The sequence below is a fragment of the Mya arenaria genome, chromosome 8 (assembly GCF_026914265.1).
Source record: "Mya arenaria isolate MELC-2E11 chromosome 8, ASM2691426v1".
NCBI classification, from domain to species: domain Eukaryota; kingdom Metazoa; phylum Mollusca; class Bivalvia; order Myida; family Myidae; genus Mya; species Mya arenaria.
Window position 1 is genome coordinate 61,197,119 of NC_069129.1, and position 15,148 is coordinate 61,212,266.

The window sequence follows — 15,148 nt, forward strand, 5'->3', positions numbered from 1 at the left end:
GCTGCTTCGCTACTTCTACTACTACTATCGCTGCTGCTGCCACTTCTGCACTACTACTTCTTCTTCTTGTTCGTCTTCTTCATCTTTATAGAAAATTAGTATTGAAATGATACTATATAAACATTAACTCTTTGATCATAAAAAAATCTTTTACCACATAAATATAAAATATCGCATATTGCAACGTCATACGTTAGGGTGGTTTTGTAATTCTCGTTGGTCTTTAATGAAATGCCTTGTTTAAACAAAATATAGTAAAAATGTATATTAATTTATTTTAAACATACGGGTACTTTTTTATCTTTGCCCGTGGGCAAGTTAAGGATTTCAAGCATGGTCAAATGTTTAGATCTACTTAATCTATATGATTTCATTCTATGTTATGTTTTTTGTCAGCATATTGATTTAAGGATCAGTCTATGTATTTTGTAAGCATTTTCTATTTCGGTAATATGAAGTTTTCTTTGATGGTAGGAAAAAATATAGATAAATTACAACATTTGATGGTTTACAAGATTTTTAACAAAGCCACACCGTTTTCTTTATTAAATAGAAAAAGGAAAATATAATCTATTTCCTATCCGTTTAGACTACAGACATCATTCAATTATTTGTCCAACTCCTCAGTATTTTCGTAATTTTCGCCCAGTTGTGGTCAGTTTTAAGACCCAACTACGATGGGAGACCGCCTGTGTGTATCAGCAAACTGACCCATCTAAGCAGCGGCCATCTCTGAACATTTCATGTTGTATTAATTTGGTTATTATAAAGAAAGTTTTAGTCAGTGCCCGGAATATAGTACCTACCATTGCTCTCAAGGAACAGTCTCAATAACCAAGACTGCTAGCTTTCCAACGGCAACTCTTAAAGTATTTAATTATAGGTACACCAATCCATTCATTTCACGCCGAGAAAACCAGGGTCGTAGGTAGCCTTCTATTCATGATGATTTATATTTTTGCTAGGAGGGGTGGGGGTCCAGAGGCATGCCCTCCACCCCCACCCCTCGGAAAAAATGATAACAATATTGCAATCTGGAGCATTCTAAGCGTACTGATGTGCTTTATTTAGTACAGTTAATGAACAGTTTTAGGAACATGTAGTCAAGTACGCATACTGCAACTCTGGCTGATTGTTTTTGTCAGAATCTTTTGGACTCAGCTGCGTACTCGCGTATAGGCAGATTCGCGCCAGGAGAAAATTACAAATTTGCTGTTATAAATCTCTTCATTAGGAACTATCGGCAGTGTGTTTAAATGTGTTTAAAACATAAGTGGTAGCTTTAAATTTGTATATCTTACAATCAAACTTGCTAGTTTTTGCTGATATGCGTTAATAGGTAATTGTTTAGTTGTAACCCGTTTAATTATGCACCAGCCAATTATAACCACGCCCCACAATTCCGTCCCCAGGTCCGGTAAATAAAACGGACTCTGACTTTCGGTCCAGCAGTCCCAGGTTCAATCCCCGCCCTCCAGGCTGGTAAAATACAATTGCCCCGCACCCTGGGAACATCCCAGGTAAGGCAAATTCCCCGCTATTTTTGACACGAAAACAAAACCACCGCTTTCACCCGGCACTTCGGGGCCACCTGGAAGGTAAAAACACGGCCCTTTTCCCCCGCTATCCCCGGTATACCCCCATACCTGGGGGACCGTGGTTACAACTGACTGGTGCATTAAATAAAAAAATTAAGCCGGTTTAAAAATTTATACACATATCACATATACGAAGTAAATATTTAAGATGATTGAATTGCGTTTCACCGGCCTTGTAACGATTATGGTTATTCGATAATGTTGACATTCAAACCAGGAAGTATATTGTTGAAAGCCAGGAAAATTAAAGCTTAAACTGCTTTTTGAACCGATTAGCTCCAAACAAGGTCAGTATTGTTAACCAACATTTTCGGGAATACTTTTAATTAGTTTAATAAAGCTTCGGCATAACATAATACAGAGGCGATCCCGGATTTGACGGAAACGGGGACTACCTTTTAACAAGCCTCCACCAACCTCGGATTTTGAAAAAAAAAGAGTTTTGAACTTGGTGTTTGGGCCACTGGTGAACCTCGTGTTATAAATATCAGTCTTAAATGATACATTATGGTGTAATTTTCGACACAATGATAAACAAGTTTGCTCTGAAATTTCGGTAGGGGGTGGGTGTATTTTAATTTTGTGTGTGCTGGGGGTGGGGAGGGAGGGTGTAGAGTCACAATAAACTTTATGTATAAATGTTTGGTGTGTTTGAGCTTTCCAAACAATACAGTTAGTATTGTGTCATTTTGATTAATGATTTTCAGGTCCAGTAAATTTAATATTGACTGTAACATTAAAGAATGGAGGATATCCGTGCAGACAAATCACAAGTTATCCCTGAGGAAGACTTCAAAAGTGACACTTATGTTCTAAGGAAACCATGTTTGGTCATGTTTTTTTCGCGTACTGTTCCAAATGATATGGAGCATGATAAGGCAAAACGTTATGAAAAGAAGACTGTTACTATTGAAGACGGTAGCAGCACGTTGGCTAACGAAGAGGTAGATGTTGATATTGGTACAATCCATGATTTCTTATCAGGAATCTCAAGACAAACAAAAATGAAACCGGTCTTTAAGTTGATCCGGAATCCAACACTAAATAACATAGACGACAAGTTAGGGAAGCTGAAGGATAAAGGGCACGAGTATGGTTCCTTCATTTTCGTCATCTGTTCATACCTGGGTAACGAGGACGAGATTGAAATATACGATGGCTCAGTTTCAATGGATAACTTCTTCGACAAAATAAAATCATTCGAATCCATGGCTGCAAAACCTAAGCTGTTCCTGATACAAGTTGACGACAAGAAGCTCTTTCCAACCAATTCTATCCCAAAAGGTACCACTGCATTTGCAACAAATGTCGTAACAAAGAAAATCCCCACCGACGCAGACAGAATCGTCATTTTTTCTACCATACCACAGGTGTTGGCCAATGACCAGCTACCTGCCAAACAGCACACTGAAAGCGGCCAGAATGTAAGTCAGCCGTCGGAAGAACCAAAATCTTCCCTGTTGATCCAGGCTTTCATCGATGTGCTGACAAAGAATGCGAACATGGATTTACTCAGCAACACCCCATTTATTAATGGTAAAGTAGATGAGCTAATCAAAGAACTCGAGCTTGACAAAGTCGACATCCCCGTGCCCCTTGTTACGTCGACACTCACCAAGCAATGGTTTCTTGGAGGAAGTTCACACGTTTAGTTACGTCACAAAGACAAAAAACCTTTTTTTTGCTACGGACGTATGATGTACATAAACCAGACATCGTGATAATCAATTTATTTTTCTATATAGTGTATTTTTGCATTTTGTAAGATCTATATCATGGGCTTGCTTCAATTGTTATCATTGATAAAACACACAAAAGAAAATGTCAATTAACAACCAGATTTAAATAAGTTTTTGCAATTATATTTGCAGTTTTAAAATTTTGAAATGTTATTCGTCTACAATTACAAAGTGACTTTGTATTAAACTAATATTTCATATCTATGAACGACATTTATATACAATAGTAATGGTAAAATACATGTCATATGATATGTAAATGTTCATCTTGTACCGAATGATTGTATTGAATGTACTTCTATTTACTACTACTACTACTACTACTACTACTACTACTACTACTACTACTACTACTATTACTACTATTACTACTACTACTACTACTACTACTACTACTACTACTACTACTACTGCTACTACTACTACTACTACTACTACTACTACTACTACTACTACTACTACTACTACTTGACCTTGTTCTTATTCTTGTTCCAGTTCTTGTTGTTGGCCTTCTTCTTGGTCTTCTAGTTTTGTTGTTGTTGTTCTTCTTCTTCTTCGTCTTCTGCTGCTGCTGCTGCTGGTGTTATATAAATATAGAACTCAAAAGAAAATAAATATTGGAATGATACTATGCAAACATGAGCTCTTTGAACATAGATATTTCATTTACCACATAGATATAAACTATCGCATATTGCAACGTCTGACTCGCCATCTGTTAGTGTGGTTTGGTACTTCTCTTTGGTCTTTAATATCATCCCTGAAACCAACATGGAAGTACATGCACTCTAGATTGTAACCTACATTCCATCCAATGAAATCGCCTTCAAGCCTTTAATAAACACCACGCTTTAACTTTAAGACTTGACGTTTTACAACTGAAAATACATAACATCATAATGTGGTTCTCTGCTTTCAAAAAGCACCTTTAAATCTTAGGTGACTTTTGACATATGGTGTAAAATCCTTGTAGACTAAACTTGACTGAGATGGACTCGTTCGCTTCTTTCGCTCCTCCCGTTTTAATCATTAGAAAAATCATCAGCAGAAAATGTATGCACTTATTACTCACTTTACACATATTGGTCCTGCAATTGACCAGTGATAATCACGGTACCGGGCTGTGGAATTTAAAGTGGCTTACGAAATTTGACTTTAAACTTAAACTAGAAGGCTCACTGATACTCGAATAGATCACTTTCTCCCGTGTTATCGTTCGTGTCATTCTATTTGGGTACAATCTACACACGCCTTGATGACGCAGTGCACAAAAAGTAGGACACATGTACACAAATAATAACAAACATTGTTTCGCAACTTCTCACTGATGTGTAGGACACGGGGACGGTAGTGACCCAATGCCAGCATGTTGACTGGTAAAACACATAAACATGTATACAGGATAACAGTCAATGGGTTTATTTAAAAGTGTTATGGTCTCTCAAACTCATTGTTGCATTGAGGCGAGTCCTTAATATAAGTTCTTTTATATACCATAGTGAAAGTTCCTTTAAGAGCTCATTATCAAGGTCGCTTTCTTATTATTAACATGATTTCCATTTAACGAGATGGAAAAAATATATGCATTGACTTCATTACTACAGCGTTTACGAGAGGAAATCCTAGGCGTCTGTACACTTATCTCTCGAGGCTGTACTAAGAAGAAATAATGCCTATGTTTTATTTTCTAAACGAAAATTATTTCCAACAGCTTATTATTGTCTGTTTTGATAAATTAATTAAAGAATTAAAGAATTAATAATTGTAAGTTTATTGAAAGAATGGGTTAAAGGTCAGTGCTGTCCTATTGATTAGGAATCAGTATGTCTTTAAGCCCGTAAACACAGCAATGACACCGTTGATGTGGATTTTGAATGAAAATGAAAGTTGGCACAAACACCAACCTTATCAACTTTTCGTGCTCGATTTCGGGTCCACGAGTTGACAATCGCGCGAAAATTATCTCGTGGAAATTAGACAGTGCGTGGTTTAATTTCATGTTTGATTCATTAGATGTACCTATTTCAGATGAGGCACTTTCGAAAGCGATCGAAAAGTAAAGGTCAAATTAAGCATCATCCATAGACTTTGTGTTATACGTGTATATTTAATAATTTAAGAAATATAACACACCATTGAGGGTCATATGACATTATAAGGACCGGCCAGTCAGCCACCGAAAGTATTTATGGACCGAGGCGTAAGCCGAAGTCCATTCACCTTCGGGGGCTGACTGAGCGGTCCTTATAATGCCATATGACCCGAATTGGTGTGTTATATTTCTTATATTATACCGAACATTTAATATTTTTAAAGCGATTTAAATGTGTTTTATTAAACAAAGCTAATAATGTTGTGAAAATAGCAAGCCGCACTTACCAGTTGTATGACGTCAGCGGTCCATATTACATTTTGGCGAGGTCCGGACCAGTCAAAAATATAATATGGACCGCTGACGTCATAAAACTGGATTTTCATCAAAATACAGTGATATACGGACATATCGTGTTTATATATACAAAGAAAGGACACATTTATGTGAGGTATAATATAATATAATTGGACAATTGAACTCCCTTTTAATCACAATTTGAACTGTAAGTATTTTCCACGTTCCTGGTCTTCAAGTGTCATTCTTCCAAATCATCAGATGGGCAACAAATCCGATCTTTACAATTATAGAGGTTTCATCCTTACAAGCTGTTTTGCACAATTATTTACTGCCATAATGAATGAAAGACTAAAGACATGGGCTTGAGAAAATTGTATATAACAAATGCTCAGTTTGGTTTCAAAAATAGATATAGCACAGTGGATCTGATTTTTATTTTGCACTCATCTATTAAAATTGGATTGAAAGCAAAAAAGAAGCTACATGTATATTGTTGTGTTTTATTGATTTTAAAAATCTTGCGATTGTATTGAGCAGGCCTCATAAATACAAACAAAATAGATATAGCACAGTGGATCTCTATTTTATTTTGCACTCATCTATTAAAAATGGATTGAAAGCAAAAAAGAAGCTACATGTATATTGTTGTGTTTTATTGATTTTGAAAATCTTGCGATTGTATTGAGCAGGCCTCATAAATACAAACTTGTGAAATTAGGAAGCGACGGTTATTTTTTTACCCTTAAATGATATATGATTTTTTGGTGAAACTCTGCGTATAGCACATGGTAACGTCGGATTCTTTCAACAACAATCTTGTCCTGTTCCCAGGGGAGATAACTTCACCGATATTATTTTCCCTTTTCCTGAATGATATTGAGATGCGTTTGCAAGAAAATGTTGGTATTGGCCAAATTTCAATCTATCTATTGTTATTCGCATACGATGCTGTTATTGTTTCAGCGACAAGGGCTAGATATCAGAATTCCCTGCATAGTGAATATATTTCACTATTGCTGTAAATGGTTTTAAGCATACGGTAAAAATTGATAAAACTAATATATAATAGTCCACGGTATTTCGAAAAGGTAGAATGTTCTGTTAAACAGGGTACCAAAAAACCCTTGCAGAATCGTTTACTCCCATTCTACATAGACATTTACACTATCAGTAATTAGAGGTGTGGGTTAGACCTATAAAAATAAAATTCTAATTTTTTTCACACTTCTACATTCGGAACACTTCGGCCATTTTCCATCGGATGTAACCGATACAGTAAAAGTAGTTCTTAAAGTTTTTAATAATAGTATAATGTAATGATTTTAGTGTTTTAATGTGTGGTTTGTATTACTAACTTTAAATCGATTGCCAGTGAAATGTATTATTGCACAAATAATTAAGAATCCCAAGAAAAAAGTCATCGAGTTTAACTGCTAAATTGAAATTACTACAGGATCTACTTGGACCGTAGTTAAACTTAAATATGTCTGACATTGTAAACCGTCCATATACATCCGAGGTTGTTTTCGATGGAAAATGGCCAAGGTACTCCGAATTAGGAGAAAAATAATTTATTCAATTATCTTTGCATAAACTAAATATTTAAATTGGTAGACACAATCGAATTCCCAGAAGTTAAATGAAATGGCCGTTATGTAATCTGATTGATATTTAGGACGAATCCATTATATCGTATACGTCAATATAATTATCCTAATATAGTATTACACTTACACGAGTTTGATGAGATATATTATATTGATGCAAAGAAGTAATAAAATACTCCTTAGAAAATTTTCTACAAGTGTGTTATGCGATCTGTCCTTCAAATTAAGAGACTTCTAAAATAATATTAGTTTGTATGTTGTTTTGGTCCATATTTATATAAAGTGTGTATTGTTACCCGTATCTTCAATATTATCATTAACTGTTATACTATTATCAGTCTTATGTAATCATCGGTTGCATTCATCTAATACGTAATATGAATCATCACCATTTTACTTGATATTCACTATGATATTTTGATATTTTAAAGCGCAGTATTCACGCCCACTAAACGCCATCCCCGCCAATTAACGGTGGTGCAAAGAAGAAGACATTCTAACACTTCCGTGGTGCGGCTTTACCTTGTGTTTACTTCTACCTAAATCTATATATTCTCCGGTTTTCGAAATATCTCTGTTAAACAAAATAATAAAATAGAATAAATCATACGCACGTGTGTAGAAGTAAATACGGCACAGCTGCACCACGGAAATGTCGACAGTTCATGTTCTTTGCGCCATCGTTCAGTGGTGGAGCTAGCGTTTAGTGGTTATGGTATTAGTTACACACTTCTGACTCATTAAGAGAATTCCGTTACATAAAATCTTTTTTAAGACAAAGTTTACTTTCACAAATTAGTTTCTCTTTTTAATGTGTCTAAGGAAATATAATATATTACCATTATATTTTTTTTATAAATATGTTTGTAAAGTTTATATTATATAAGTGTAGTTACAACTATTATAGATTACTGATTAGCTACTTAGACACGATCTTTACTTATGTCTAATTTGTTATTGTGTTCCTACAACTGCCGTTGGCTAGACAATACTAAAAACGCCTTTATATATTTAATATACTTAAAGCAAAAAGTTGATATTGCCTGTGTTCAGGAAACACATTTTACAAATGAACTTGAGACAATGATATATTTAGATAGGAACGGAGATTGCTTTTTTAGTAATGGTAAATCTAATGCTAGAGGAGAAGCTATTTTTATCAAGAAAAACTTAAATGTAAAAATTATAAATGTATTAAAAGATAATTGTGGATTTTTTTACCTTTGAATTATTGTACAATGACGAACCTTTCCTGTGAGCCAATTTATATGCACCAAATAACGACTGTCCTAATTTTTTAAATATGATATTAGATAAATTAGATACATTTAATAACATTGATAACTATATGATTTGTTGAGAGTATAGTACAGTATAGTGCTTAATCCCGAATCAGACAGCAAAAATTATGGATCAATAAACAACAATATTAAAGCTCAAAAAACCTTGTTAAACATTGTCGCTGATAGAGGCTTGTTAGACCCTTATAGAGAATTACATGGGGAGACAAAATCCATAACTAAATACAGATCCACAACTAATAATAATTGTTATAATACCAAACGTTTTTTATAGAAGCATCCTAGCGCCTCAGTAATAAAACCTGCCATAGCTTCGAGATAACTCATAGTTCGTAGATATTCTCTCAAAATTAGGAGATACTATCTCATATTTCGGAGAAACTTTCAAAATTAGGGGATCCGATCTCTTGAAACTTGAAACTTGTTTATTTGATTAAACGCCTAATTTTATAAATATACTCAATGGCGTTGTACACAGTAATGTAAACAAATATAAAATCGACATCAATACAATCGAAACATACTTAAGACAGGTAAATGCGACGTTATAAAAATAAAATGCGATTGTGTGAAAATAAAAAAGAATAAGTTAAATTAAAACTTATGTGTCTACTATAAAAAATGAAAGCGTCATACCAAAAAGTGTCATATACCACTATGTGAGTACTGTGTGGCCCATATTTAAGAGTATCTTTATATTTTTAAAATATACATGAAGGAATTAAATAAGATAAAAATAAATGTTGAACAAAACAGAAAATGATTTGGGCCAAAACAGTCCGCCCACCAACACTGTGTTTATTTAGAATAATGCATAGTAGTCCCTGAAGTAATGCGTTTTCAAGTTTTTCTTAAAGCAGTCTGAAGATACCGAGTTCCTGATGTTACTTGGAAGCTCGTTCCAGAGTTTCGGACCAACGGTACTGAAACTCCTATCGGCGAAAGTCTTTCTTTTATTGAATGGTATTTTATAACATCCTGAAGTTTGTGTTGAGCGTAGATTGCGCTTGGGTCGTTGTTCTTCGGTAAGGTACTCTGGAGCGTTTCCAACTGAGCAGCTGTACATAAAAAATAAAATTTTGAACGTGATGCTAGCTTTCACAGGTAACCAGTGCAGATCGTATAAAGCTTGTTTGGAACTGTCATATCGAGAGCGAGATAGAATGAGTTTTGCGCACATATATTGTATACGCTGCATTTTCTGTATGTCGCACTGGGCTATCCCATAGAGAATGACGTTGCAATAGTCAAGGTGTGACATGACTAGGGATAACATTAGAATTTCTGTTGCTTCTTTCGTCAAACATTGTCTAATGCTCTTTATTCTCATGTAATTCAAAATAGCAGTGTGGCATTTTCTTTTCACGTGTTCTTTAAAATTCAATGTTTCGTCAAGGAACGCCGCTAGGTATCTTACACTGTTTTCTGCTTCGATGTTATCACCAACAACTTTGATTGAATTTGTTTTGCATTTATTTAGTTGAGTATGACTGCCAAACTTGATAAACTCCGTTTTGGAAGCGTTCATCTTTAATTTGTTCTGATTCATCCATTCATTGATTATTAAGGAACATTGTTCGAGTTCATGTTTAGCATTTTCTTCGGTGCCAGGATCGCTCAGGCAGAATTGTTTATCGGCAGTTTGATCATCTGCGAAACCACGCACAGTGATAGATGGCGGTTTGACGTCGAATAACCTCCCCGCATATGCTAGGTACAACCAAGTGCCGAGACAGCTTCCTTGTGGGACACTACATTCAAGTGCACGTGACCTGGAATAAGCTGAACTGACATTGACCCTATAAGTTCGAGGACGCAAATAGGAGTCGATCCAGTTCAGTGCTGCAGAACAGATTCCATACTGTTTGTTCAGTACGTCTGTTAGAATGTCGTGATCGTCTGTATCGAGACAGGCACTCAGATCGATCGCTATTAAGGCTTTAACTTGTTGTTTTTCCATGCCACCAAGTATGTCATTCACCAGTCTCAAAAGCGCAGATTCGCAAGAATGGAAACGTCTGTAGGCACTTTGGTTTTTTGGCAATAAGTTATGTTCGTTGACATGAAAATTCAATTTCAGTAGCGCAGCTTTTTCGATGACTTTGGAGAGAAAGGAGAGATTGCTTACTGGTCGATAGTTAAAGTATATCAGTTCAAGACCAACCTTCTTAAGTAAAGGTCGTACAACAGCCCGCTTCCATTTCTCAGGAAAGATGCCCTGACTGAGTGAAAGGTTAACAAGCTTGGTTATTCATGATTCATTCAGGAACATTTTTAAGATATTGGTTTGAAGAATGTCAAGTTCACATGATTTTGATTGCATTTGATTGATCAGTTTTCGTATTTCATCATCAGTAAGATGTTCAAAATTTTCAAATGATTCTACATTTTTTGTTTCTGGTTTGTAGTTGTCAACTGTTTTAAGTGAATCTCGTATTTTACTTATTTTATCCACAAAATAGTCTGCAAACTTGTCTGCACAAGTAGTGTCGCTTTCGCCGCTCGGCATCGGGTTTTCTGTTTTTGATCCACTTATCTCAGAAACAAACTTGTATAACCTTTTTGAGTCACCTTTTAAACCAAGAACTTTTTGACTAAGTGTTTGTTGTTTTTTCTTTTTCAATTCAAAATGGTACTTATTTCGTGCATTTTTAAACAATTGATAGTGCTTTGGTTGTTTGTAGCGTTTCCACAATCTTTCAGCTTTACGAAATTTTCTTTTCATTTCCTGAATATTTTCATTAAACCATGGCTTTGGAACGCGGCATATACGATTTTTCTCTTTGGACGGGGCGTGCTTGTCTAAGACCTTCTTGATTTCAACTTCAAATTGATCAACGAATGTGTCTATATCAGTTTCGTCAATATAAATTTTCTTGAGGTCTTCAGCAAAATCATCATTATTCATGTCTTTAAAATTTCGAAAAACAGACTGTTATCCTTTTGAACTTGTGTTACGATTTTAACAACACAATGATCCGAGATGAAGGGACCTTGTTCACATGAACGTACTTGAACCCCATTTTCTACATCCGAGATGACAAGATCGAGAACGTTGCCTTCTTTATCTGTACTGAAATTAACGTGTTGTTCAAGTCCAAGTGCATATAAAGAGTTTGTGAATTTAGATGTTGCATTGGTTCCATCATTTAAATGTAAATTGAAATATCCCATTATCATCAACTTAGAATTTTGAGGTATTATTTCTTCTAAGAATTCACAGACTCGGAGACAAATTGAGAGTCTGTGTAAAGGGACGGTGGTCTATATACGCCCACGACGGTCATTGAGATGTTCTTAAATATGACCTTCCATAGCGCATGTTCGAAAGAATTTCTGACCTGACTAGTTAATCTACGGACATTTACCCCGGACCGATAGACTAGACCGACGCCACCACCTGTTCTGTTTGGTCTATTTACAGCTCTGAATGTATAACCGTTTTGATTCAAATCAGATGTATCTATTTGATATTGTTTTTCGTCAGAATACCATGTTTCAGTCAGCAGTGCAAAATCTATATTTTCTTCTCTAAGATATTGGCCAACAATAACATCTTTTCGGACAACGGAATGGCAATTTAAAGTCATACAAGTTATTTTTTTATTGTATGTATTTTTTAGTGTATTGGTTTTCTTTGGATATGTCAAATTATTAAGAGTTGGCCCTCTAGGTCAATCAAAGGCCTTTATTGTCCACCTCGTTTACCCCTAGGCTTTCTATGCTGAGCGATGTTTAATCCATTTATTATACATGCCGCTGAAGGATCAATTGTGTAAAGGTTTCTATTGTTCAATACGTTTTGTCCAATTTCCAATAGTTTTTCCCGAGGGTATATGAGATTTGTATGCGAATAATCAAGTTTGAAAATGTCCGATCGATTTTCATATAAGAAAAGTCTAATATCTTCACAATTTTCTCTTGATCTCCTCATTAGGATACAGCCACTTGAAATAAGGAGATACCATATCGCAGTTAGGACACCATATATCCTTAAAAGTGACACTGTGTCGTAAATATGACTTATTAATAATACAGTTGTAAATAAAATAGAATGTATTTCCTATCCTTTTTTTGAATACTGACAACATTCATTCATTTGTTCAACTCTTCAGTATTTTCGTAATTTTTGACCAGTTGTGGTTAGTTTTAAGAACCAATTACGATGGGAGACCGCTTGCGTGTATCAGTAAACTGACCCATCCAAGTCACCGCCGTCTCTGAACATTTCATGTTGTTTTAATTTGGTTATCATTAAGAAAGTTTTAGTCAGTGCCCGGAATTTTGTAACTACCATGGCTCTCAAGGAACAGTCTCAATCAAACCGAGACTGCTAGCTTTCCAACGGCATCAGTATTTAATTATGGGTACACCTTTACATTGATTCATTGCTTGATAACGACGAGAAAACTACAAACTTGCTGCTGTATATTTTAGGAACTATCGGTAGTGTGTTTTCAAAACAGAACATACGTGGTGGTGTAAACTTTGTTTCTCTTACACTCAAACATGCTATATTTTGCTGACTAAAAGTTATTTATTAAATTCTAACCCCGTAAATTAAATCACAAATATAAGCTGGTTTAAAATTAACCTACACGTATACGGAGAAAAAAATGAATGAATTATGTACAAATCACATGCCTTGTAACGATGATGGTTATTCGATATTGTTAACATTCAAGCCAGGAAGTTTTTAAGTGTAGACCAAAATTCGACTTAAAGCTTAAACCACTGTTTTTTGTTTGATCATAATTTGGAACAATTAACTCCAAAACAAGGTCAGTATTGTTTACCAACATTTTTTTAGGAATATTTTTAATTAGTTTAATAGAAGAATAAAATAGAATAAAATACAATTTAATATAGCTTCGGTATAACATAATACAGGGGCGATCCAGGATTTGACGGTAGCAAGGGTTACCTTCGAATATGCCTTCACCCATCTCGAAATTTGAAACAATTTTCGCATTAAACTTGGTGCTAGGGGTTCAGTGAACCTCGTTTAAAGATACCATTCTAAAAAGATCCTTTATTATTAGGGATATAAAAATGGCCAAATTGATATACGAATATTCGGTAATTCTTTCGAACGAATATTCGAATATTCTATTACCAAAATACATCTTTTAAAAGTTGTAGTAAACTATTACAATATTCGCTAATGTAATAGCCGGGGAATTTTAGCTCTACTTTGTCGTAACCACTACGTGCGGCGGACCCTGAATTTAACCAAATGAGCCGCTGAAATTACTTATTTCAGAAGGACAAAAAGTAATACTTTATGAACAAAGAAAACACTAGATTTTTGAATATTCTTCCGCCATCATATTTGTAAACAACGTGAACTTAGATGGATTTCTGGTCAATCGGCGTTATTCGCGAATGGAGGGTCCTTCCGTAGGACGAGCAGCCTTGTTCTGGGATTGACCTCTACTAAAAAAACAATGGAAAAATCGAACCAACTTGGGAATTAGTTTATTTCAGAAATTCTCAATTGGTAGAGTCAATTTACCGAAAATAATTGAATTTTTGTGTCACTTGTCTTACATCCAGTTATTGTAAAATCACGGGGACTTTTTATAGGACCCGACGATATGCCCCTAAATGACACATGACGCGTGGTTCGTAAATTGTCATCATATTAACATCTCTGACATTATGGGCCAATAGTTGTAAAACCAAGACAAACGAATCTAAAACACTACAACAGAGTTGTAGGCAAAACATTTATTATTATATTTATTCAACAACAAAACATCGAATATTCGAATACCGATTTTAACATTCGAATACCAAACGTTTGAACGAATGTTCGTTTGCATCCCTAGTAAATATGTTTAATACCACGCGTATGTACTTTGTTGGTACACGTCAGATAGATTCGACTTCTGAACATTATATTACTTTAGTTAACTTAATATTAAGAGGTATCCCATTAGTGCTTTAAAATTAAACTGTATACATGTATCCCTGTTTTTATCATTAAATAACGGGCTCTGGCAGAACGGCAAACGGTTGACATATTTCAACTATATGCTACGTCAGCAATGACATCATTCAACTATATGCTACGTCAGCAATGACATCATTCAACTATATGCTACGTCAGCAATGACATCATTCAACTATATGCTACGTCAGCAACCAGCCATATCCGAAAGAGTCACGTATAGGGCTCGATCCTTTAGCGAATGGAATGGATGAATGGTACGGATGCAAAATGTTAAAAAACTGTGTTTGAACATAACCCTAACACAAGACACACTAGACACAGCCTTTTTTTTCATTTATATATCAACAAAAGGTCTTTGCTTTTTAAGGTGGGTAGGTTATTGGTCGGATTGGTACGTTTTCCAAAATAGCTGGTGTAATAATTGACGGGACATTCTGTTAGGCACATTTTCCAATGGCGAGTTCAACTGGCGTGAAAAAGGGCGGGACAATCCATTATATTCTTATTATAGGGCAATACTAATTTGCTATTAAAAGATCGGGACAGGCAGATCGA

The 15,148-nt window shown here is 35.2% G+C and overlaps 2 protein-coding genes across 2 annotated transcripts in view; both read left to right on the forward strand.

Moving 5' to 3' along the window:
- Nucleotides 1-1,808: 1,808 nt before the first annotated feature.
- LOC128243625 (uncharacterized) lies at nt 1,809-3,965 on the forward strand. The gene is made up of 2 exons (XM_052961503.1): nt 1,809-1,885; nt 2,306-3,965. Exon 2 carries the CDS (start codon nt 2,342-2,344, stop codon nt 3,248-3,250), a length of 909 nt encoding a protein of 302 aa, XP_052817463.1. The 5' UTR covers nt 1,809-1,885; nt 2,306-2,341; the 3' UTR covers nt 3,251-3,965.
- Nucleotides 3,966-13,296: 9,331 nt separating this feature from the next.
- Nucleotides 13,297-15,148, forward strand: part of LOC128243627 (uncharacterized) — a 6,673-nt gene continuing 4,821 nt past the window's right edge. The window contains exon 1 of the mRNA XM_052961506.1: nt 13,297-13,418. The gene's annotated coding sequence lies outside the window, so the exon portion shown is untranslated. The remainder of the gene's footprint in view (nt 13,419-15,148) is intronic.

What these genes read in the sequence shown, in the direction of transcription:
- LOC128243625 (XM_052961503.1), top strand. Translation starts at nt 2,342, where the DNA reads ATGGAGGATATCCGTGCAGACAAATCACAAGTTATCCCTGAGGAAGAC.